Here is a 27,219-nt window from a genome sequence, read left to right on the forward strand (position 1 = left end):
TTGTCTTCGTACACCTCCATCTTTGTAAGCCACAAGTAATCCAAAGCCAGTGACAGACTGGCGCACACATCACTGAAAAAGAGCTAAAGCTGTTGGAACAAATGTAACACCTCTGCCACCTCAACCTGACAAATCACATCCCTACAGTTCAAAAAGCTGAACTAAACCAGAAGGAAGCGGCAACAGCACCGTTTACATGTTAAATTAATGAGCAACATTTATTTAGATGATGACTGGATAGACCTTGAAAAAAAAAAAAACATATTCTGGAATAATCCAGAATGTAAAAGCCAAAAATGACTATTCATTAATCATACTATTCATTAATTTTTTCTCCTGTTCTCAGATAATAGATTTCTCAGCGTGTCACATATGAGACCAGCTTGGCTATGTAAAATATATTCACCAGCCGCTTTGTAAGGCACACCTGTTCAAGAGCTTGTTACTGCAAATGTTTAATTATCCAATCACATGGCAGCAAATGAGTGCATTTAGGCACGTCGCCATGGTTAAGACGATCCATTGAAGTTCAAACCGAGCATCAGAATGGAGGAAGTATCTGAGTGCTGATCTACTTGAATTGTTCAACACAACCATCTCTAGTGTTTATAGAGAACGATCTGAAAAAGAGAACATTTCCACTGGGTGACAGTTTTCTGGTTGAAAATACCTTGTTGATGCCGGAGGTCAGAGGAGAATGGCTTTGGGCTAACAGAAAGGCAACAGTAACTCGACCACTCAAACAACCATTGCCCAAGCCACGATTTGTGCTGGAATTTGAATGGAAGGGTCAGAACTTGGCATAAATGACATGGAAGCATGGATCCATCCTGCCTTGTATCAGTAATTCTGGCTGTGCAGTTACTTGAAGAACTACAAAACTCCCATTGTCTCAAGAAAATCACCCAAATCCTTCAAGACCCATCGTGCCTCGGTCATATACTGTTTGAATATCAACCTTCAGGTACGTTTTGGATCCATAAAGAAAGAAACAGACTAAGGAACAGCTTTTATCCCTCTGCCATCACCATGCTGAATGCTGCTAAATTATAGACGATCAGATTCAACATAGCTTTCATGTACAATGCTTACCAACTGAGCATCATTTGAACACCACAGATTAGCGTATTGTTGCTGAACATGTCCATCTTCTTTATGACTACTGTGTACCCATCTTCTGACAAAGCTCAAATCATCTCAAATTGTTTTTTTGGACTTAGTTCATTGTACTCAAATGGCCTCCACAGCCACCAGATCTCAATACAATATACAGCCTTTCTTTAAAAGTCACAAAATTCAGCATTTATTTATGTGCCTAAATCGCAGACAGAATGAGCACCAGTTTCCACTCTGCAGAGATGTAACAGTTGAAGCTTTATACGGAAAATAAAAGGCAAAGAGGAAAGATCAAAGTCTAGTTTTTCGAGGCTGGATGGAACACATTCTCCAGTAAAGACACAAAGTTGACATAAGAAAAACTGTATTCAGCAAAAGAAGCAATTTCACTCGTTTTGTTTTGAAACCTTGATTTTAGAAGACTTGTGGAGGCGTAACAAGTTTTTTCTCCTTCACATCCTCTTAAATTTTCTGCATTTCAGTACAGACACCTCTCCGCAGTCATCAAAGGTTGAATCTGCAGTTATAATCAGGCCGTTAGCTGAGGCTGATGCGGCGGTTGCTCTCTGCTCTGATAAGCCTGCCAGAGGCCGGCGGTCTCCTGCCTGTAATACATTCATCACAGTTTCCCCAAGACACATGAGCGAGCCCCACACGTCCGCAAATGAAGACTGAAATATCTGCTTCCGTTTGTCTGCGTCAGAAGAGCATCGTTCACCCTTACTCAGCAGTATTCAGTCTCAATTTGAAGAATCGGCAATGAGGTGTGAATGCCTCTCAATAATATACTCGTCATTCCTCTGCCAAGGGAAAAGCAGAGGTATACTTTCAGTGCTTTTTGTCAGCAGGAAAGATCACAAAATCTAGAGCCAAAGATCATGTAACTGGGTAGAGAGATGGAACGCCAGCCAGAGGAAGAACCCATTAAATTCTGGCACAGACATACATGAACCAGTTTAAAGATATGACAAAGGACATTGTTCTTTCTATTTGTATAACTGTTGAAAGAAATCTACAATAATGTATTTATTATATGAGAAATTCTAAAGTGCAATAAAAGCTAATCAAAATTTATTTAAGTTCATGAAACTATTTGTAAAATTAAATCAATCTTGCATAGACTGACTCTGCACATTTTTGTGGTTTCTCTTCTTTGGGTTTGCCTCAAACTTATTTCAGCAGATCCAACTTAATTAAAAGGAAGATAATCATTTCAATCAGCAGTAATTTATATTAAAAATATATATATATTTATATTTTTGTGACCTACCAGTCTGTTTCGGTATAACCTTGAATGTGTAAGCATTTAAAAAAAAAAAGAAAAAAAAAAAAGGAGGTGGTGACATGGATTTGGGTTGCCAAGCGGCTTGAAGATGCAACTGTAAGCAGGCTAAAGATATTATTCTGTGCCCCCCATGCCCTACTGACACCCCAAGTTCTCATATGGGGACATTAAAATTTGATATTTCTGCACCTTATACTTCATTCTGCTTAATAAAGTCTTTTATACTTTGTCAAATAATGTAGCTTTATTGTGTTTTACTTTAAACTAAACTGTCCCCATGTGAGGACAAACAATCCCCAAATAGCTAGGTGAAATAAAAAAAATCAACCCCAAACAAAAGCTCAGGTCTCAGTGGGATGGAGACTTGACTGATACACAGAAGGAAGGTTCAGCTGAGTAATCGAGTGACTTTGATTTTATTGTCTGCATTAATTAAAACTACATCCAATCCAACAGCCATGACATCCTCAAGAGGATGCTGCTTATTGTCATTTTAACCCTCATTGCTGTAGTTATGTGGCTCGTGCCAGTTATACAATCTTCACCTCTGCAGCTTTCCAAAAAATTACAATGAAATTATGTTCTCTTTTTATACTCTTTCCCCCATAAAAACAACATTTGATGACTTTTCCTTACTGATGAGTTTTGACACCTCAGTAAAAACCAATAAAGACAATCATTAGAATAGTTTTTGTGTTTTTCCAGGAGTACTTAACCTCTTAAGCCCCACGCCCCCGGCATTGGGGGCAAAAAGGAGGAGATCACGTTTAATCGGTTATAACGCCGGTTGAGAAATATAAATCCAGACATGTGTGGTATCCACAGAAACCCCAGAATCTCAGCTAAAATGTCATATAAACCATTTCTACAACCACCAAACACACCGAAAACAAGCCGCGATTAAACGAGCAGTTACGTAAATGCGCAGAAGTCCGCTAAACACACAAAACCGAACCAGAAATTCTTCAGACTTCATGTAAGCGGTTAAAAATAGGCTGGTTAGCTCCCAGAGCTATCACTGACTCCACACACCAAGTTTCACCACGATCAGACCAGAATTCACTGAATTAGTCGCAAAAGAAGACCACAAAAACACACAGCGGCGCAAATGCGCTAACACAGAAATTGGCTTACCGTCCCGATTTCCTCCATTATTTTCGCCGGTAGCCGGTAACCACGTGATTGCTGTTATTTACCATGCCTACCTAGGTGCATCAGAGCCATCTTCCGTCAACAACCTCCATTTTAGACCCACCTACAGACACGTGACTGGACAGACGTCACATGCAGTAAATTTGGACACACGTGGGTTTTGGCATTACAACGTCTGATTGGTTGAAGTGACGTGAACGTGGCATCGTTACTTTGAATCTATTGGCTAAAACGATTAAAAAGAGGTGTCAATCATGCAAATTGACCAAAAGAAACCAAAGTTACAGCCCCTCAGAGTTTAAAGGGCCAGAGGCCAATGAAGCGCTCTATGCGCACGGCAGAAAAGGGCCATTACCATGTAAATGTGTGGTTAATTCTTCAAAAATATATTTTTAAAAAAAGCATTTTTAGGCCTGTTAATAAAATTTATTAATTTCTGCTCTTTAATACCTAAAAAAATTAACTGGCATGGTGTCCAATTGTGTGCCAAAATTGGACATTTTTGTACAACGTCTGGATATTCATGTATTGACAGGGCTGTAGTTTTTCACTGTTTTACTTTAGAAACACAAATCTTTGCACAGATTATGCTTATATGTTGGTTACTGGATTTCTGGAACCAAATATGATCTGAGGCATATTTTTAAAAGGGTTATATGCTAAAAATTACAAAAAAAAATTAGGCGAGAATAAAATCTACTTACTTTTTCTGTGTTCCAGTCTCAGTAACTTTGACAGAGTAATATCTGCTTTAATATTTACACCTCTGATTAAATGTCCCAAGTGTTAGCTTCATTTTGATACCAAGATTGTAAGGACAGAGTTTGTAATTGCAGAGAAATAATCAATTTAATTTAGGCATTGCATTTTCGAGCAGGACGCTCAGAAACCCCCTTGGGGCTTAAGAGGTTAAATGGGCAGAGACCACTCACACCAACATCTGATTAAAAAAAACCCAGTTACCTTTCTCTATAAGCAGCCCTGAAAAACCACTCATTTCATAAAAGAGCTTCTCTCATCACTTGTTTTTTGCAAATGCAAACGGGATCTCCACTATGAAGTCCAAAAACAGCTAAAAAAAAAAAAAAAAAAGTACGGTTCACAGTCAGAGGATTTCTGGTGGATTTTTAAAGAAAAAAGTAAATATTCATGTTATAAATATAATTTTGCTATAAAATACACTGAATTGTATGGTTTCAAGTGAACAAGCCTCCCATTTGTGACCAAATGGTGCTCTGGTTCCTAATTTCACTAAACTAATCCGCTTATTAATTCAAACCTACAGTAAACTAAAAAGTTACCAAGAATTTTAATCCAAGCGGCTCTTTTACAGTTTAAAAATATCAACATGTACATCAGGTAATTTTCTAACACTTTATATCAGGATAAATAAATACATCATTTTAATACAATCCCCTGTTCTTCTCACAATTATACAAGACTTGAGTACATTTAGACTAAAACACACAATAACAAATGTTATAATATAACAAGCAGCAACAATCTGAACGTCTTACAAAACTTGAGCTGACAACATTACAAGATTAAAAACAAACTAATCACTAACCACGATCGAACCTCCCACTGTGGTCAAACACTCCTACGCCTTGGTGATGTAACCCTCTTTGATTAGGAAGTCATAGATCTTGCGAGTCTTGTTGACGTCGATCTTGATCAGCGCCCGCGCCTGCGCCAGCCGCAGCCCGCCCTGCCGTCTGCACTCGTTAAGTAAAGCTTGTTTGTACTCCAGGTAGGCGCCCGGTACCAGCCGCACCACCTGACACAGCTACAACCACAAAATAAACACAGGGTTTAGAAACAGAGGGAGAGAGTGGCTTTAAAAAACAAACAAACCAGTAAATACTGTGAAGTCTTGAGCCAACTCTCATTTCTTTACCTTTTTCTAAGAAAATATGTGCAGTGATTTATGTATTTTTCAACTTGGGCATGCTTTTATTCCAAAGGCAGTGTATTTGGCATCATTGTCAAGCTGGAAAAATTAAGCCAATCACATGCTTTCAGATAGTATTCCACAATGGATCCAAATTTGACTGTACTTTTCTGTGTTCATAATTCCATCACTTCTGATAAGATTCCCAACACCACTGTCCAAAATGGAGACCCAAACCATGACAGAGGGAAGTTGTTGACATAGATGTGTAAGCAGGTGACTAATGAGACACAACTTAACGCATATTGACCCTTATTCCATCTGCGTGACCATATCTTTACCTCTTTCTCCCGCTCGTTGAGCTTCTCTGTTCCCGGCAGTCCGGTCAGGTTGAGAGGTGGGGCGCTCCGCCTACCTGTTGCTGTGGAGCAAAAAATTTCTACAGTCAAATGGAAATTCAGCACCACAATGTTAGCCCACACTTCAGAGAACATAATAGCAGCCTGGCAACATGCAGTTAATTCCTTTGCATCGAAGAGACGGGCGAACAAATATTTATGCTGTGCAAATTGTGTAAATATAGCCATGTGGGAGTGTGCGTCCCATTTGTGCTCTGGAGGTTAGGGAAAGGCAGTTAATTTGAAAGGGAAAAAAAATAGCAAGATAAATATGCAAGCAGGGGGCTATTTTTGAGCAGATAAATGGAGAAGTTGTTTGCATTAATGTGCCGGGAGCCACGGAGAGGACAGAATACATAAGGAAAGGTGGAAAGAAACGCCGTACCTGACACTGTGATTGTTGTGACAGCTGGAGTGATTCCAGCATCTCTGCAATCATTAAGAAAAGTGTTATTATGTTGGCTGCCATGTTTATATATGTACACACGTACACACACACACAGTGCATCCCTGGGCTTTTGTTCACTATTCTCACTCCAGGATCATCAGCCAGAAAAGATGAATCATAGCATTCAAGGATTTTTAAAAGGTAGAATAATTTGAAGAACTTGGATAACATCCAAAGAAAAGGATGAAAACAAGAGGAGCAGCGACCCATTAAAAAGACTAAAAATACAGCAGAGACTGTGGTGTAAGCGAGATGCTCTATAATACAGCTCGATTCATCTCAGCATGACCGGTGCTGGGAGTGATGACAGAGGTCAGCGTCTCCGGGGAGCGCAGCTTCACCAGCCCTTCTATTACACGCTGGGCTACGAGCGGGGAGTTTAGAGCCTTACATTGCAGCCTGTTTGCTGAGCCACTGCTGACAGGCTCTGCCATCCTGGATGTACTGCAGCACGTCACACAGCATGGTCCTCTTCCTCCGCTCGTCTTCACGCATTCGCTTCACCCGCTCGTACACCTTGGCACCTATTGCACAGAAAGGTGAACAAAGAGCGTACAAATTAGGGCTGCGACTCGAAACTGCTACGCTGTTTAGGCCATAAAGTATCAGAAACTGCCAAAAATGTCCTTTACAATTTCGCACAGTTCAAGCTAACACCCTCACACGTCTTACTCTGCTGGATCAACAGTCCACATACCAAAGAAAAGCCCTAGGAGCCTGCACACTTTTAGTCTTTCCGTGGCACACATTAACAAGCTGGTCCAAGATTAAAATTCCAAAAATGATCCAAACACTGTGATTAAGTGTTCTGCTGGTGCAGCAAAAAATAATTGATTTGAACCGAACTAAAAATAAAGTGCAAGCCTGAATATAAACACATTTTCCTGCTTATGCACACAACTTTAAAATGAAGTTTTTGTTCAGGGGAGGAGGGAAAGAAAAGGTCAAACTTGACTCACTGCAGAAAGACTTGATCCCTGCTTTCCTGTACTCCTGCAGCCTGCGGATCTCTCTCCTCAGCTCAAACTCCACTGGAAACAAAGAAAGAGAGCGAGAGAGAGATTGAGAGAGATGAAGGCAGTTAAAAGCAAACCTGTGCAGACTGTTGCAGAGATCCCTGAACTCACTTTCACACAGCTGCAGCTCACATTTCATTTAGCACAATGAGTAAGCATTTTGTGCTTCTCAGAACAGTTTCATACAGCATTCATAAAAAATTAAATCAACATCTGGGAACTGGACGGCTTGAGGACTACTGAGAAAGACACAAAAGAAAACATCAATGTCTGAATTGATTACTGGACTTTTCATGACTTTCATGACATGAGTAACCCCCCCCCCCCCCCCCCCCCAACCCCATTTAGAAGCATCAAGCTCCATTACATATTTTCAGTATCTCATATTCAGACTTGCACATCTATGGCCAATATAACACCATCAATTAATCTACCAAGCTTCAGACTGTGGGAGGAAGCCGGAGTACACAGAAAACCTACATGCACAGTATTCAAACTCGACAAAGAAAGGCTGCAGTAGACCAAGAGATCTGAACCAGCAACCTGTTTGCTGCCCAGGACTCTAATTTTTCCAGTTTTGAACTGTTTTATTGTTGTTTATCTAGGTCATTGTCTTTTTTGTATCACCTAGCCTCTCCTGAACTTCGGGTCATGAACTGGTGTCCTGATTTTTTTTGATACAATAGATACAAACAGGGACAGCAAAGCCCCAACAAGCTTTATTTGTGTGCACTGCTTTTCAGGACACTGCCAAGGAATTGTTATGGGACATCCAGCTGGTCTGTTGCAGACTGCTTTCATTCACAGACACATGAACACGGATTTCAGCAGACTGTAGAGAATCCTGCAGGCTTTGATGTTATCCTGGTGGGTTTTTTTCTCCTTTTTAAGCAATGCACTTGTTCTCACTGTGAACTTTGCAGCACGCCCACCTTTAGGGACAGTCCTGAATTTTCTTCATGCATGGACACTTTGTCCTACTGTAAACCAATTAACAGTGTAGTTTTACCTTTGTGCATCTCTGCAATGATTTGTCTGCAGTCCTGAAAAAGTTGTTGCAATAGATCCACGGTTCACATCAACCGTAAGTCCTTGACCATGAGAGCAGGTCTTTCTAGTATCCTGATTTTTTTTTTTTAAAGAAATCACTAACCTGCGCTATGACTGACTAATTAGTGTGATTCAAAAAATAACGTTATCAGTTTAGTTCGTCTATCCATCTTCCACTTATCCAACGCAGGGTCACTGGGTGCTGGAGCCTAGCCCAGCTTCAGGGGGTACACCCTGGACAGCTCACCAGGTTTGTGCAGAGCTAACAGCCAGAATGGGTTGCTCAATAACTGTGAAAGTGATTTTGATTATACTAAATTTCACGAGTAATCAATCGATTGAGAAATCCTGGTTGTTCCAAAGATTAGTTACGATTTTTCTTGTAGCAGGATTAGCATTCAATTTGAAGGTTAAGAAGACTGAAACCAACCTAATACATGCCTGTTTAATCTAACTGTGTGCTTGCTGTCGAACTGCAGCCAGAGCAGAGTTAGCTTAGTTTAGCATAAAGATGGTAAACAAGTGGAAACAGCCAGCCAGGCTCCGTCCAACAGTTATGTAAAGAAAAAGAAAAAAATCCAGTCAGCACTTCCAAAGCTGACTAATTACCTTGATATATCTCAAGTGTAAAAATAAAAATCTGCTGTTTAAAGAGATGTAGGTGCTTGACTATTTCTTTGAAATGAACTGCAACTTCCTGGAGTCCCTGCTGGTTGCCAGGAAACTGCAACCGTCTGTGAGATGCCAATTTAAGAGATATCCAAATGACAGCAGAGGTTCAAAAACTTGATAAGCCTGTGTTAAGAAGCATTGCTGACTAATGAAGAGATTTCGTGTTAGAATTTTCTTTAATTTGTACACAGACATAGTGGAAACGTGGGAATCTCTCAGAGAAAAACAGGAAGGGGTCTGGCATTACCTTCCCACAAAGATTAAAAATAACCTCCTTTGACGCTGCGATCGTCTGTGCGATGCTGAGACAGTGTGGCAAAAACTGATCAAATCGATTCTCTGTGTTTGTGACTGTTGCTTAAATTGCACGTAACCCTGCCATGTGAACTCAGCCAGATACTAACGTGCGTGACTTTCGATGAATTTGTCATGTTCAATTGGTCCAACCACTCTGGCAAATCTTCTCATGACATCATACAGCTCCTGCACCTCCTTTGGGTAGCATCGCTCCAGCACTACCGGAGACAGAGAGACAAGAGAGAGAGAGATGTGAGTAGGCAGGCAGATACAAACAAATATAAAACAGAAATATGAAAGAAAAATATCCCCAGTAGACACTTTTAGACGTGAGCAGTTTGGGTTTTTTACTGCATTCTAGGTGAAGTAATTTGGTTTCTTTTTTGCAGTTAACCACCAGAGAACAGCCGTCAGCTTGCAGCTCTGCATCAATGCTGAGCTTATAGGCATGTAAATATTACCAACATTTATCACAGTCACCCTGTAGATGCACCGCTATGATTCTCTGAAGCTGGTGCAAGGGGAGAATTTGCATCCTGTAGCTACTAAATGGCCTGTATGGTCTCTCATCATCCATGCAAACAGTGCTTAACAGATTTATCTGACCACAACCCAATGTAAGGCTTATGCCATAGCTGCCCTGAAGTAACAATACTGTTAGTTACCATCATTTATTCATGTTCTTGTAGGGGTTAACTGTACCGTAACTGTTCTTGTTCTGACAGGTGAACACACCTGTCAGCCAAAGGATTTCACACACATTTCTTTATTACACCTTCTTGCAACTGTTTCTTAATTTTTTACATATTCATTACTACAATTTACACTACTCTCTTGCACAATCTCAGTCTCACTCTTTACTCTTTGTTAACTTAGCTCTTGTTGTTTTGGGGTTGTTTTTCTTTAACCACTGTTGTATGTATGAAATGTTTGCACTCTCTCACAGTATAAGGCTCTCTCTGTGCACCCGTGGCACTTTTATTATGTTGTTTATTTTCTGTAGACTGTACCACTTTTAATCTTGATCCTGTTGCTGTAACACAATATTTCCCTTGCGGGACGGACTGACTGACTGTAAGCAAGAAGTAGCAGCTCTTTAATCTAAATTAGATTTTTAATGCTAAAACCTCCAATAATTTTCAGATTTGCTTTAAAAAAAAAAAAAGCAAAACATGTTACATGTTGTTTTTTGATTAGGTTGCAGTTATTTAGTTGCATTCCTGACAGATTTGTGTGTTTTTCTTGTTTTTCTGTTTTTCCAAAACAGCATCCAATGCTGTTGCTCCATGAAAAAAAGAAAAAAAAACCCAAAACAAAAAAAAACCAAAACACAACACAATTTTATCCACCTTTTCTAAACTCACAGTCCACAACACCTCATCCCAGCTATCACAAGAGCCAGGGTTACTCTGGTCAGTTTGCCGTTCCTTCACAAGGCTACGACAGAGACAGACAACCATTCATCCTCACATTCACACCTACAGCCATCTATCCTAACATGCATGTCTCTGGCCTGTAGAAGGAAATTGACTTACTGGGGAAAAAACAAGGTCCACAGCCAGCAGATGGATTTAAACAGAGAACCTTCTATCTAAGAGGTGACACTGGATCATTGTACTGCCCCTAAAATCCTTCTCCTATCATAACTTATTGAATGAATGGACATAATCATAACTTAAAGACTTAATAGCATCATATAATCTCAACAGAGTTCTTTGCTCTGAGCTTCCAGGCTTACACGTGGTTCACAGAATCTCCAAAAGCAGAATGGGTCTGACGAACTCTGAGTTTGGGAAACAGATGCCATCTCTACTTTCAAGATTAGATTTTAAACTTTCCTTTTTGATAAAGCTTATAGCCTGCAGGGGGTCTGCTAACCTGAACCACTGCTTAGGTGTGCTGGTACAAACAGACCTCAGCAAAAGTGCTTGGGGACTTCCTTTGATGCACTCTTGCATTTTGTCTCCATCAGTTTGTTTTGTCCCATTTGTTTTCATCCTTCTCCCCAAAAGGTTGTGACAGATGGCTGTCTCTCTCTGTTAAAACTGAGTTTTTCTTTCTCCCCATATGTGACTGTCATATCCTGGGGATTGACAAACACTGAACTGAAAATATATTATATCATAATATAAAGCACCGTGAGACAACAGTTGTCCTGAACTAGCAATATATAGAAAAAATTCAAGTGGAAAAAAATCCCTCAAAACATTGTGATAATTGTGATTACAAGCTGAACGTGGGTGACAAGTAAAAAAAAAAAGAAAAAAAAAAAAGTTAAACTGTGTTGGGTTATAATATGCCAACAGAACACTTTCAACGTTCCATGGGTTTGCACACATTTTGCCTAAAATTCCTGAAAACTGTAGTCCCGGGAGCTTTTTTAAAGGAACTTAAAGGTTCCCTCAGACTGCTGGTTGTCAATGTCACCACACATCATCAGCGTACACCTGTTGTGTGCTTTCATCTGTAACTCAGTGGATGTGCTGAAGAACAATGAATTAAACATTGTTTTGTTTAAGGTTGGATGTAATAATATGATATCAGTATTTGATCAAAAATATTCAGGGCTGTCAAGAAATAAAAGGATTTCTCCAAGAACGGGACGGTGGTAGAGATAAAGTCTGAAAAGAACTCAAAGATGAAAAACAGTAAAAATAGTAAAGGGCATGACTGATTGTCTGTGTCTCGGAAACTCTACTGGAGAGATGGAATACCTTAAAAAAAAGATATTCCCCCTTATCTGTTGCTTTTACGATGACGGCGCGACCGCTGTCCACTACATGTTCACCAGGGATGAGATCTGGAGATCGCAAATGCCACAGCAAATGACTCGCATCATTTTCATTACATCACAGTAGAGACCAGGACAGAAATGCTTTATCACAGTATTAAGGTGAACACTCAGATCAACTTTATTGATTTGCAGTGACTCTTCACTCCAAGGAGACAAGTGAGCAAAAACCATTTGGAAAAATGATTCTCACAGCAATAACAGAGCCACTGCATAACCCTCACAAGGGTCAAGGGCTCAGGTTTCTCTTTTAATTTGCCCCGCCCCCTGTCTACAGACAAGTAAATAATGGCGAGTTTCAAGGCAGTTTCACCTCCAGACTGCTCAGGTCGGACAGAGGCGGTACACTCACTAATTGTTTTTGCACACAGTCTGTCACTTTACAAAAGTGTTTTGAGACTGAGTAATTTCCACACAGACAACCTTCATCAGTCGTTGGAGGAGACTGAACAACCTGAACAATTTTTCTGTGTATGACTATTTGGTGTTCGTACCTAATTCAAATCTAAACAGCCTAAATGAATTCGCACATTTCTGTACAAAGCTGCAGCATGCCTTCTTCAGCTATAAATGCTGAATACATACAAACTTTGACCTGCTAGCATACAGCCGATGGTTTAACTTGACAGTGCAATCAAAAGGGGCCAAAAGATTCAAGTTTCAACAATCATTTTAATGCAACAGTTCTAAATTTAGTTTTGGTCCCCTATCTTTTCTAATTGAAAGTGTAGTCAAGGAGCACTACAGGAAGAAAAAATGTATGAAACTAAATACAATCAGCAACCCTGTCCCTGTGATTTGTCACAGTAACGCTCCACTGCTGTGTATTCACCACGTTTAGCTCTCACTCTGAAGCGCTTGTTGTGCTCATGTGAAAGCATTGCCCGTGTTGCTGAGTAACAGACAAGTGTCAAAGCCACAGAGGAAAGCTGGTGTGTGTGTGTGTCAGGGTCAAATTCCATCGTCAGACTCCAGCCTGCGAGAGCTAATTATCAGCTGCCATCTCAGGCTAAACACATGAAGTCATGCTCTGAGCAACACAAGGAAAAATGTTCATATCTCCAAGGAGACATCAATGCTGGACCTGTGTGTGGTTTCACATGATCGGCACATAAAACTCTGACTGCAAACAGCAACGCAACCTGAATCATTCAGAGAGGCGAGCTCTTACAGGACGTCAAACAGATCGCTGTCCTGAAACAACAACGCTGGTCATTCTGCCTCCAGCAGTCACTGAGACATGATACCGTGAGCCTCCTGGGCTCAGATACTGCTTCCATTATTGCATGTGACACACACATACACACACACAATCTTTGACAGTCTCCATGACAACCAGTCTGCAGCTCTACAGCTACTCTGAGTTCCCTTTTGTCTCCAAAGACTGGGGAGATAAGGGAAAAAGAGGGAGGAGGGCTAACTGGAGGCTGGAGGATACATAAATAAAACATGAGGGGAGAACTCTTCAACTCCCGAACCACAGACAATTTCACAGAGCAACACATGGAGATGTAACGAAGGGCAGGGTGGTCGCACATAGTTTAAAAAGACACGCTCTAATTGGACAAATCCATTCACAGCAGTTCTCGCTGTGTAATGAAAAAACCCCCAGAGATGCAAAGAATTACGTTACTGAGCTCGCTGAAACCCAACCTGTAACTGGTGGATCAATAAAAACAGCACTCTTTCTCCTGACACACTTCAGCCATTATGGCAGCAATGCTCACCGCACTGTGATCGCAATTATGCCGCGGCACACTCGAGCCAACGCAGGCTATTCGTACCCTTCGCTGTAAATACAAGCGCGGCCAGTTGCCACACATCAGCTACCAGAGGGGCCGTGGAGGTTAACGGTGGTTATTACAGCGGAGTTATTTGCATGCATCCATAGAAACCCTCGGTGCCGATTTGGCTGCCAGATATCGCATGTCTCCCTGAGCTGCTATGAATACTGTCGCAGCCAAGCCCAAGAGTGTTTCAAAAGAGGACTCACTCTGGAATTTCCGCAGGTTGATCAATCCATGGTCTCGGATTATCCTGAAAGAAACAAATACATGGATGTAGACATTTATTTTCTGACTTCCGCTACACTTTGGCAAGTTAAAAATACAGTATATATCAACTATATGATCATTTTGAGGGCTGTAGTTTGGTGTGCTCGTGTCTATCACATCACATCATAATGAGGTTCTGCATTACAGCCCACAAACAACATTCTCCAAACTGATCCTAGAGCTGAATCAATCCTCTGTAAAGTAATCTGCAACAAAACTGAGCATGCTGATCTCTGTGAAGACGTCCAAGCTGCACTGTACCCAACAAACTGGCAACTGAGTGCATCGACATTACGCATTAATACATTGAAGCTTTTAATAACAAGCAGAAATAACTTACCATGTTAATTAAATTAGGAACAATAACATTTACAATTACTTACAGAAAATGAATTTACTGACTTATAACAGTATAAAAGCAATAAATGTAACACATTCAGAAGATTCCTACTTTCACTTCTGAGTTTCACAACACCTTTTTCAACCACATACAGAAACACTTTAAAACCAACAGCCCTGTTGATAAATGAAGGAGGAATATTTAGGATATTTTGGAAATTAAGCTCAAGGCTTTTCATGACTATTTAAAGGCCTGTTTTGAGGAGAATAAATTAAATGGCCTTTAGGACCTCAAAACCTGCAATTATGCTAAAAAGTGTGCTTTGAGGTTCAAGGGGAGAGCTCAACTTCTGATCTTAAAAGCCTTTCTGACAAGCTACAAGTTAGCAGAGATAAAACAGGGTTTCAGGGACAGATGAGGGAGCTGTAAAACACTCATTCCCTCCTAGTCAGACATGCCATTCCAAGCGTGCTCAGGGAGCATGAAGTCGTTACAAGTTGATTTAGTGACGGATACGCCGCAGCAACGCTTGTCCGTGTATGTCCAAGAATGACAGCTAATGGGTTAAAGGCAGATTAATATCCTTGGAAACCTTTAAAATTGACTTCAATTTCTTATTACATCAGCTGACTATCAGAATACAGAAAAATAGTCATTGTGATTTCCTGCAGCCCACAGTGACTTGAATTTGAGGGCTTTCCAGTACCTAATGATAACCACTTACACACAGTTGCCATTTTATTAGGTACAATGGGTTTTACTGCACAATTGTTTTAACTGCTGCTACATATGTAACATTATCTATATTTTTCTACCCACCAAACTTAACTCAATAAATGTGAGATACATACAACAGAACTGAGTATTACTGGGATTTACAGTGGACTGTGAGATGAGCGTGAGCTGGGAGTGTGATCCTGGTAGCCTCTCTGACTAGCTACAAGTAAAATAGCAATCATACAAACACGGAGGACATGTTCTCTGTATAACCCAAATGCACAAAATGTGCACAGTACATTTTCTATGAGCTTCAAAACATTTTCCAAATTCTCCTCTGGTGAGAATGCTCTCCATGCCCGACTAAAACTGGGCAAAATGTCAAGCAGCTTGGCATGCACATCGTTCACCGGGGGGACAGACACATTTTCCCAATTTCCAAAAATATATTCAGGGTTTGAATAGAAGTTCCCGCAGCTTGTAAGTTGCACCTGAATGACTCCCCGCGGCTTGTAATGAGAGTCTGAAAAAGGCTTAAATATGCAATTATAATCACGCTGCTGACTTTGTGACAATCCCTCTCAGGATTCGTGTCTTTAAAAAGCTTTTAAGAAAATAATAAGGTTTAGATTAGAAGTTATAAATGTATTAGCGTAATGAAATCATTAATATTTAAATGGTGTAGATAGGAGTTTGGAATTGTTAGCCTTGTTAATTTTAATACAGTATGAAATGCATTTATTCAACCTGAAAGTATAATGAAGTATCTGTGGAAACTGAGGCTCCACAATAAAGGCTTATGATGCCACCTGCTGACACATTGGAGTCATTACATTGAATTCATTTTTCATCCCATAATGAATTAAAAGAGACCTACTTCTTCCTCCGTTGTCTCTCCTTTAATCTTGAATGATAAATATCAACAACTGCAAGCTTCAGTGCTGAAAAACAAGAACAAGTGCGACACAGTTCATAGGTTTTGTAATGTAAATGCTGGGATTCACACTGTTGTCGTTTAGTTGTCAATAAAACAAAATGTAACCCACCACGAAGGACGTCTGAATCATCATCCACAAAGTCAATATCTTTCAAATCCCATTCTGCATAGTTGTCAAACTCCTTTAACAGAATGGAAACATAAAGGAAAAGGCTATCAATATTAAACAGCAAATCGAACAACAGGAAGAGTCATAGACTTTTTACATATGCCCAGAACTTGGAGGAAAGCTCCTGTCAATACCATCCCTACAGTAAAGCATGGTGGTGGCAGCGTCATGCTGTGGTTAAGTTTTCCGGCAGTAGGAACTGGGAGACTAATCCGGGATGAAGGAAAGATTAATGATAACCTGCTCCATAGCACTTTTATGTGTTTTAAAGGCCAAAACAAAACAAATATAACACATTAAAAATGAACTCATGTAACTTGCCACTTAAGTGCTTCATGAGCCACCTTTATCTTTTCCACATATACCTTTATTCTGTGCACTTTAGCGCTACCATGCATCCAAACACACAATCAGCTACAGGACAAATGTGTTCCCTCACCTCCATGAAGTCGGCTCTGGCAGGCATGTATCCAGCCATGTCGCGAGACAGCACCGAGTCAAATGTGGGCCGAGGGGGATCGTCGCTTGCTGTGGCATCACAGAAAATTTAGCAAGATAAAGCTTAAAAATGTAAAGATCAACAATGAGCACCACCTCCAAATTTTGTGCATTTTATAGTCAGACGCGTAACAACGGTCTGTCTCTACTTTGAATTTGTCAAATGATGCAAGAATAAGACGTTAAAATGCTTGTGGAGCAGTCAAACACTGCGACAGATGGAGACCTGAAACCCGCCAGGAAATCAGACACAATCCTCAGTCACCAACTGCTTCTGCCCAACTGTCGAGCCGGTGGCTTCAAATTTTATATGTTAAACTTTCTTCTAGATGCCCTAAAGGCCCATAATGAAACCTGGAATAATATTTAATAAAACTAAATAATAAATAATAATAAACAATCAAACTTAATCTAAACACTTTTTAATAATGAAGTAAACATTGCGGGTCCTTACGTTTAAAAGGAATAGCGCCCTCTGCAACACGTGAGTCTTTTGCTTTCCGCAGGCTGAGCAGGGTGGAGGAGAACAGTGGGTTATTGATGAAATTCTTCATGTAGTGGCTCTCACACTCCTCTTTGGTTTTAGTGCGCATCTGATACGCAACATCTTGCCTGATGAAGACAAGCAGGGAGAAGGAACAGATCAAAAATAACTGTAGGCTTCCATATGATACATTTAGCCAACTAAGGCTATAGTTATGGCACTGTATGGTTTAAACACCTTTTTATGGGAGAAAAAAAATGTTCTTCATTAGAAACTTCAACCATGTCCTAAAACCTAATCTTTGTTTTCAAGGCATTACCAAATCAAACATTTGAGTTTCAATCATTCACATTCAGGCGTGTAAGTCAAACAATTAATATTTAACTTGTGAGCAAGCAGAACAGTTTGTGAATGCAGTGGTGAAGAGTGGTGACACCAACTCAAGAGTTTCAATCTCCAGGCTATGAAACTCAGTGTGCTAAAAGAGCAGGAATTGTAGGAAGAGGTCTCAGTCTTATGCAGGCTTGGCATAATTAGAAGTCAGAATTGAACTGATTTGTTTCACTCATTCACTTATGAATTACATTTTCTGTGAAAAACAGCAACTTCTTTATCATCAGAGTTTGAAAGCTGTGCAGAAACAGGAGAATAAAATGGATTTGCAAGATACATGGATATGAACCTACAATGCATTACACAAAAAACAACTATACAGTTCATCTACACCTTAATCTATTCATCAGCTGGCACATCGCTACCCTCTGGGAGAAGGAGGCCACCTCCTGATATTCTAGTTCTTCTACTAGTGAGCTTGAGTTCAAACATGGGTGACTGCACTGTGACCCTTGTTCAGCCTTTCCTCCCTTGTGTTTTTCTCTCCCTGTGCATGAAAGCGTGGAAGGGTTTTAACGGCTTCGAGCTGATGGGTAACTTGAGCTGTAGCAACCGTTAACAGACAGTTAACTCTACATGGGTCAACATTATAGAACTAGCCTGGAGCCAGCTCTATAATTGATAGTTTTAATTATAATTTCATTTTAATTATAATTATAAAATAGTTTTATAATTTATAGTTTTATAACAACTAATAAAGGCCTGTGCTACAGTACTGTTTGGCCAATTCATGATGTTGAGAAACTGATAAACTTAATCACACTGAGAAAAGTAGATCATAAAATCAAATATGGCAACATCTCCAAATTGTGACCCTTACAGTAACAATGTTACATCATTTGAGTTAAGCTTACGGTATTTCAAGATTATATCAAACATTTAATGTTGGATAAAAAACTGTTTAAATGTACTTAAGCAAATGGGATTTGAAGCCATAAATATGCAACTATTATGAAAAGTTATGTTCTAAAATCCTCATTTACTATATGGGTGTGCACTTGGTTGAACAAAACCTTGCATACCAGTTTTTATTTAAACACAGAAGAGGGGTGGACTGTGTCAGGCTGACTGGTGTAGTAATACAATAGTAGACAGTGGGCCATTAACCATACATAGATGTAGATACAATTTGCTCTATATAAATATACAATCAGTCCAATATTTATTTCCTATTTATTTACATAAACAACATCCCATCCCAACATTTCTTTAAAACTTTTCTCAGTTTGATTAAGTACATCAGTTAGTCAACAGCATAAACAGGCCAACATGTACTGTCTGTTTTTAGGTGATTCCTAGGCAACATAACATTGTAACATCAGATATAGATAAGAACTTTCAGGTTCCTAAGACACACCTATGTGCCAAGTTTGCTTGCTTAACTCCTGACTGTGTAGAAGTTTGCAGACAAAGAAGCAAACAAGAGAAATTCTCTGCAACATTTCGTTCACTTGTTATCTCAGCACTTTGTTACTGTCGGTAACAGATGTTTAGAGCTTTTTTTATGCACAATGATCTGAAAAATTAGCTTAGAGACATGCAATTGCCATTAAATGAAACATTTATGTTGGAAAATAGTTAGTGGTTATTTTTGCTGCCTGAGAGCAAGTAGAAGCTGTGTTCGAAGCCACAGGCCAAATAAGGCCTTTCTGTGTGGTTTTTGCAGTGTTCTCCCTGTGCCTCTGTTGATTTGTCTAGATACTCTAGACAAGATACTAGATACTCTGGCTTCCTCCTAAAGTCCAGAGAGGTTAACTTGAGGTTAACTTGTTATTCTAAAGTGACAGTAGATGAATGTGAGTGTGCACAGTTATCTGTCTCTGTGTTAGTCCTGCGACAGACCAATAACATGTTTAGCTTGTACCCCACCTCTGGAAACTGGACTGCATGCCATAATCTTAGCATTCAGGCTTTTTAAGAAATGAGGACATGTGTATGTAGTTTATGAGGAAATCTCACCAAACAACTAGAAAATACTAACCAATTTCCAAAGCCACAGTCCATGACGGCTTCAAGCAGGGCCATCTCTTCCTGGGCCGTCCACCCAGGCTCCAGCACGGGGAAATCTGACGTCTGCATAACGGGGTGAAAGATGAACATTCATGTTGAAAGACAGCCACACTGGATAAGATTTTATTTGTTTGTTTGTTTTTTATTTCACTCACCATGATTTCATATTTGTGATCACTCTGGTGCTTCTTGTACTCAAATCCTCTGGTGAAGCACTGAAGGGAAACAAAATGTTTAGTTTCAGTCGGACTGGGTTTGTCTGCATGTAAATTTAACAGTTTTTGTGACCGATTCACCTGGAGGCACAGCAGGAAAGGTGAGGGTCCACATTCTGCACATTTGATATAAGGCTCAGTCAGATACGATGAACAACCTCTGCACGGCGGTTTATCGGAGGGGTCATCTGAAATCACGCGATTTTAACACGTTAAGTCACCAGGTAGGGTTGTATAAGAAATCAGCTGACATTACTTTACATGAAATAAGCTTACAATGTAAACAAGACTGCAGATTTCAATTCAATAGGCTTTACAGCGAGCTTTAAGCTAAACCACACATGCTAACTTTAAAGCGCCATGTATGATAATGTTTCATCACCGTTTGAAAAGCAGCTCAATAACAAACCGCACTAAAGGCTGTTAAAGCAGTTAACACACCGTGTTAGCATCGCTGCACGCTAACGTTAGCATAGCAGAGTTAGCTTAATATAGCTAACCTGAGATAATAACCCCAAAAATGATAGACGATAACACTTTAAAGCTGAAGTGGATACGTGTATCTGTGACATATTACTAAAACTTACTTGCAAAAGATGCTAAGCGGTCCATAGGATTACGTTTAAATGAAACTTAATAACAGCTTCGACGTTTAGGTTCCATCTATTTTTCAAAGCTCGCAAGTGACCCTGATTGTGAAGGCACAGCTAATCGAGCTCAGATAACTCAATACTCCCCTTAGATATTTTCTATAAGGAGGACCGATAACTAACTAAGAAATGTAATACATGTAAAATAATTTGGTATTTATATTACGGCTAGATATATAGAGATTATATTAATCCCACATTGGGCAAATTTACTTGCTACAGCAGCACAAGGGTCAGAGACAAAATGTGAAGTAGTTATATATTAGAAAACAATAAAAACAGAAAATAAAACAAGACTTACAAAAAAGCTAATACTTTTAAAAATGCAAAAATCAATAAAATACAAGACTAAAACATTTGTAGAAAATGTACTATATACACACACTAATATACACTAAAAGCCACATCACAGAGATTAAATATATATATATATATATATATATATATATATATATATGTGTATATATATATATATATATATATATATATATATGTACACATATATATATGTGTGTGTGTGTGTGTGTGTGTGTATGTATAAAAAGTGCAGTGGGAATGATAATACATACACAAATAGTGGGCCATCCTACACTGTGGCTAGAGGACTGGCCATGACAAAGCTGGCCCTCTTCATTAGAGTATTAAGTTGTTTCTGGTTCCTCTCCGTGCTGCCCCCTCCCCAGCAGAAAACTGCATAAAAAATTGCAATAGACCTCACCAAGTCCTCAGTCATGTCCTGCACGATCCAAAAGACCCAGAAGCCAACTTTGACCCTTCTTGTACATAGCTTTGGACCAGTAATCAAACCACTCCACTCTACTTTTAAGGTGAACCCCCAGATATTTGTAACTGTCCGCCATCCTGATGTCCAAACTATGGATGTTCACTGGTATGATAGGTGTTGGTTTTCTCCAGAAGTCAACCACCATCTCCGCTGTCTTACTGGTATTAATGTGCAGGTGATATACAACCACTTTAAGCTAGAGGTAGAGTGAAATGGAGGCAGATGATCTGCTGTGGTGACCCCTAAATAAAAGGAACAGCTGAAAAAAGAAGACTGATATATATTTATGTAATCATGTTAATTATTTTAATTTTAATGTCACTTCCCCATTTATTATTTTATTTTCTTTGCAATGACCTACCAAAACTTGCAATAACGATTATATAGTACTATATTTATTTTTGTATGTTTTTTTTTTTTTTTCATATTTCTTGTGTTTCAGCATTTCAGCTGCAGTATTCAAAGGCACTGTCTGCTGTCTGGGTTGACCTTTTACCTGGCTGGCTCACAACACAACTATTAAAAAGGCAGTCAAAATACATAAATAAACACATAAATATAACAATTATTAAATGTAGGAAAGGAAATTTAAACAAGAATATAAATAAATAGTTGAAATAATAATAATAATAATAATGATAATAATAATAATAATAATAAATGGTACAGGTAGAGACAAATTAAAGGTGAAATTTCTGTTAATGTTGCTGACAGCTCTTTATTGTTGTTTATGCCATACATGTACAACAGTCCAAGAATAATATGGAGTATAATAAATAATAATATCATATAAAATATAAAATCAAAACGTTTCACAGACACATGGAGATGATCTGTTTCACTTTTAACCTCTCACTTCTCTCACTGCAGTTTATTGACATAGCCCCAGACCCAGTCCCAGTGAAAAGCGCCTTTATTAAAAACGATATTAAATAAAATTACAGCATGTTAGCAGGCTGGACTTCTTCTGAAAGGACCCCATTTAGAAAAATGAAATAGTGTATGTATGTCGTCTTTATTATTTTCGCCACTCTACAAAGAAAAAAAAAAACTGCTGTCATTCTCCATCTTACCACAGGGTGCCGATCTTGGACTATTTCTCTAATGAAAACAATGAATATCGTGCAAGTCTTTGTCTGCCTTTCTGTACACAGCACCACCTGAGCTTCAAATAAGCAGCGTATATTATGCTGAATAATGGAAAGAAAGATCATAGATGTGGAACTTTATACGCAACATCCCCATGCTGTTTTTTCTTGTCCCCCATAAAATTCTTCTACAAGTTCTACTTGCCCTGAAAATGACTTTAAAACAGCTCATTCTGATGCAATAAATAGCTATGACTCCAGATATTTTCCAGGGTCTGTATCCAGCATTGGCCCCCTGAATCAAATATAAACCCCAGCAACTTAAGGTCGCCCCCTGTGATTGCGTGCTAAGGGACCTAGCAAAACAAATATCTGAACATTGATGTGTAAAACTGCAACCTTGCATGCATCAAAACCACTAAAAGTATGAAAAAAAAAAGAAATATTTTTGTGATTTGAGTAAAAAGACCCTCTGATTCAGTCCAGATGTGATTGGAAGTAGCTCGGTAAAAAGAGGACAGGCACTGGCGTAATAGTGTTAAACTAGGCCTATTGCTTTACACCTTAATTGCCACTCATGATATTTACAAAGAAATGTAATCCATTTCACATTTTCATAGTTTTCTGCTTGATTTCAAAAGATTTAATGGTGTGCTTTATATAATTTGCTAAAGCCCAAAATTCATAAACAGGATCTAGTGTGGCTGTGAACGTGCACATTGGGTTAAATCTGTGTACTCTGCTTTCCTCCTGTTACCCTGCGCTATGTCCATGAGGACGATCCACAGTGACAAGTGCGTTCAGTTGCAGCATACTCTGCGTCCCATCTCCTGACCCTCTGGGGCTGCACCAGACCTCTGGGGAGAGACTCAGACAGCACAAGAGCCCAGAGCAATGCAGATCCACTGGTAATGACAAAGTGGCTATCCGACAGACTGTGCATAATAGAGGGACAGTTGCACTCTCCCCCTCAGTGGAATTTCCAGCTTCCTGCCAGAGCAGAGTTTATTTAACAGTCCTGTGAGAACGTTATGATTTATTTATCTTTGAAAGAGGAACTCTTCATTTCTGGGTGACAGTTTGGAGTACAAATGGAATATGGATGTGTGTAAACTCATAACGGCCACCTTTAAAAAGTGAACCTTTTCTTCCTGCCTGATGTACACTATCTGATCAAACGTTTTATGGGCATACAAACACAAATCTCACATTAAACAAAGTACAATGAGATTAGTGTGTGTACGTAAGTGAAATTTACAAGCCAAAAGATCAGTCTGAGAACGTTTTTTCTCCTCTGTGATTTGTGTGACATCAGTGATATGGATGTCCTTGAGCATTTTTACAGTCACCCTATGATTCGGTAGCTTGTCCAAGCAGCTTTAGCAACAACAAGTTGAAGTGATTGTTTTCTGTATGACTTTATCAGTGGAGGAACTCTGGCTCACTTTTCTTCACAAAGTTCCTGGAGTTTATTGTTGTTTGTGAGCATTCGGTTACACGTAGCTCTCTTAAGGTCCCACCACACTGCAATCAGGTTGAGGTCTGATTATTTTCTTTCTTCAGACATTCTGCTGTAGATTTGCTGCTGTGCTTGGGATCATTGTCCTGTTACATGATATAATTTCAGCCAACCTTTAGCTGTCACGCAGATGGCCTCACATTTGACTCTAGAATACTAAGGTATACAGAGGAGTTCATGGTCGACTCAATGATTGCAAGGTTCGTTGGCTATAAAACAAGCTCAAATCAGCACCCTTCCACACCTGTGCTTGATAGTTGGTATTAGACGGTTGTTCTAATATGCTGTGTTTTGATTTGCCAAATATGATGCTGTGCAGTGTGATGAATGTCTCCACTTTGGTCTCGTCTGCTCAAAGGATATTGTTCCAGAAGTACTATGGTTTGTTCAGATGCAACTTTGTTCCTGAAATTTTCTTTTTACAGAGAAGAGACTTTCTCTTGGCAGTCCTTTCAAACAAGCAAACAAGCTATTTAACATTTGACATCTTGACTGAGGTGTACAAAGGCTCAGATGGAGTTCTTTGGTTGGAAGTTGCTGAGATGTCCGCTCCTTAGGAAGATTGTAGAACTGTGATAACATAAACCTGAATGCTCCAGATGAGGAAACTGCAAAACTTCTGCTTTCATAGAGGTGCTCACACTTGCTAATGATCGGTAATTAAGTGCATTTATTTGATTAAGCACCTGACTGCTACTTACTCTTAATTTCAATGGAAGCAGCAAGTGTTCACTTGGTTTTCCTCAGTACTTCATATATTAAGGACATACTGTTCAAACCTTGAGGCAGGCTGCCCAAAAGGGAGAGGGCACCTTGTTTTTGTCAGAGGTTGAAGTGAGAGGCTGGAACAGGACCCAGTGTGTAATAAGGATTGTTTTGAAATGAGAATCATGCAAAGCTGCTTTTTGGATATAAAATTTCAGAATTAGTAAAAATTATTATAAAAGAATTTCAGTGATTAAAAAGAAAACAATCGCACAACTCCAGATAACACCAGGAAAATGAAAAAAAATTAATATGGTAGGATCAGGAATATGGAATATTGGAATATTTTCAAATTAGATTGTAGATCAGTTTTTCCTCTGTATGAGGTCAGCATCTGATGTTCATACTTCCCCCAAAAAAGTATTGGATGGGGTTTAGGATGGTTAAGATCTTCCACAAAAATGAAAAGAAAAAGCTTGATAGACTTTTCCATAAAGATTTGCTCAAGGTATCTGAAATAAGACCCTTCACCTAACACTTCAAACTAATTTGTAGAAAATATGGTTGTCTAAATTATTATTGCATTATGTAGCATTGGTGGCAGAGTGACCCATCTACCAATTGGAAAGCTGGTGGATTTGATTTCAGTATTCTAGAGTGAAAAGATCGACTCCTCTTGACTTCTCCAATCTCCAGTCCAAGTATTCTTGGACAAGCAACTGAAGCTCGAGTTTCCCCTGAATGCATCTGTTGGAGTGTGTGAATGTATGTGACTGGGTGAATAAGACATGCTTTGAGGGCTTTGAGTGCTCAACTGAGTAGAAAGGTGTATATAACTACCAGCAACTCAGGATCCCACAGATGGTAATGAATGCATATGACAAAGATAAGAATATAAAAATATAAATATTCTGAAGCTGGCATTTCCTGCAGCCCAGTTTATGAGGACAGTGCTGTAGCCTCCATATGAATTTAATTAAGCAAAACTCTCACTGGAAGCCAGTTTCAGATGCCAGGGTCAGCATATGTGAAAGCATACTGTATAAAATCACATCTTGGCAGAATCCATTATCCACATGGAGGCTAACAAAGAAAATAATGTCAGCCTCGCAGACTGACATGTGCGCTCCCCTGCAACGGCCCCTGCTGCAGCATCACTGCCTGTGGGCAGACAACCTGCTGTCTTTTGAGCCACATGCCACCCCCGCCTACTCACAGTCCCTCTCTCTGTCTGCTCCCTCTGCATTCACACCCAGAGTAAAGGACCTGAACGACCAGGCGAACCCCCATCCTGCAGGCCTCACACTGCTCATGTGGATCAAAGGCAGGGAGCCTTGGGGTTTCTCAGCAATAGAAGTGTGCCAGATTATACAGAGGCCAAACAAATGCACACCCCACCCCATTACATCTTTAAAAACTCCCCCAGTCTCTGCCCACTTCTTTCTCTCTTACCAAAGCACTTCCCAGCTGCTGTGATTTGAATATGGGGGTCCTGCTCAAGAAAAGAGGGCATCTGGCACACGTCTTGCAGGCTAACAAAAACCCCTAAACTGCTCCTGTCATGGAAATGTTCGGAAACAAGATTAAGCATCTTTAAAAAAGCTGAGAGTTAAAATGGAGACAGCCACTAAAACAAATCTGGGCAAAAGGCAATAGGATACGAAGGCTAGATTGAATGCTACACACTGAGAGCTTTTCTGTTGATTATACAGTGAAGAAAATACTATTTTATTTTAATTGTGTAACTCTCCAAAGGAGGCTTCCATTTCACATTTATTAAGCTACCTGCCTCCATCTGGCCACTAATGCTAATTAACCTATAGTTGCTCAAAGTGTAGACAGAACAGCGTTACATTTTCTTTTCTTTTTTGTTGAAATATACTAAAAACACATTTTATTTTTACAGTACTTCTAGTAGATGACATATTGCAGAGTTTTGAAAATGACCGTAAGACGCAACATTAGCCTCCACATACAGTACATGCAGTCACTGACCTGTTCAAGAGCTTGTTAATGCAAATATCTAATCAGCCAGTCAAATGGCAGAAACCCAATGCATTTAGGCATGCGTTCACCATGTACTGTTGAAGTTTAAACTGAGCATCAGAATGAAGATGAAAGATGAATTAAGTTAAATTGAATGTGTCGTGGTTTTTAGACATTTTGATCTGAGTGTTTCAGAAACTTTGGCTGTACTTGGATTTTCAGAGAATGGTCTGAAAAATAGAAAATAGTGTGGGGGAGTTCCCTGGGAGAAAATGCTTTGTTGATGTTGATTCACATGGCATCACCAAAACTGGACAATAGAAAATTACCTGATCTGATAAGTCTTGATTTGCTTTTCAACATTTGAATGGTAGGGTAAGAATTTGGCATAAACAACATGGATCCATCATATCTTGTATCAACAGTTCAGGCTGCTGCTGCTGTAATAGTGTAGGGGATCTTTTCTTGGCACACTTTGGCCTCCTTCATTTAAATTCCACTGCCTACGTGAGTGTTGACCATTCTTTTACAACCACAGCGTACCCATCTTCAGA

At 39.5% G+C, this 27,219-nt stretch overlaps 1 protein-coding gene across 1 annotated transcript; it reads right to left on the reverse strand.

Moving 5' to 3' along the window:
- Window positions 1-2,616: 2,616 nt before the first annotated feature.
- Window positions 2,617-20,633, reverse strand: tada2a (transcriptional adaptor 2A). The gene is made up of 15 exons (XM_063494142.1): window positions 20,521-20,633; window positions 20,015-20,121; window positions 19,874-19,933; window positions 19,690-19,781; window positions 17,286-17,443; window positions 16,773-16,861; window positions 16,274-16,346; window positions 16,105-16,168; window positions 14,110-14,153; window positions 9,433-9,543; window positions 7,250-7,321; window positions 6,682-6,814; window positions 6,228-6,271; window positions 5,786-5,865; window positions 2,617-5,339 (listed from the first exon to the last, which is right to left on the reverse strand). The coding sequence occupies exons 1-15, from the start codon at window positions 20,543-20,545 to the stop codon at window positions 5,154-5,156; spliced, it is 1,338 nt and encodes a 445-aa protein (XP_063350212.1). The 5' UTR covers window positions 20,546-20,633; the 3' UTR covers window positions 2,617-5,153.
- Window positions 20,634-27,219: the final 6,586 nt, after the last annotated feature.

The sequence above is a fragment of the Pelmatolapia mariae genome, linkage group LG14, assembly GCF_036321145.2.
Source record: "Pelmatolapia mariae isolate MD_Pm_ZW linkage group LG14, Pm_UMD_F_2, whole genome shotgun sequence".
NCBI classification, from domain to species: Eukaryota; Metazoa; Chordata; class Actinopteri; order Cichliformes; family Cichlidae; genus Pelmatolapia; species Pelmatolapia mariae.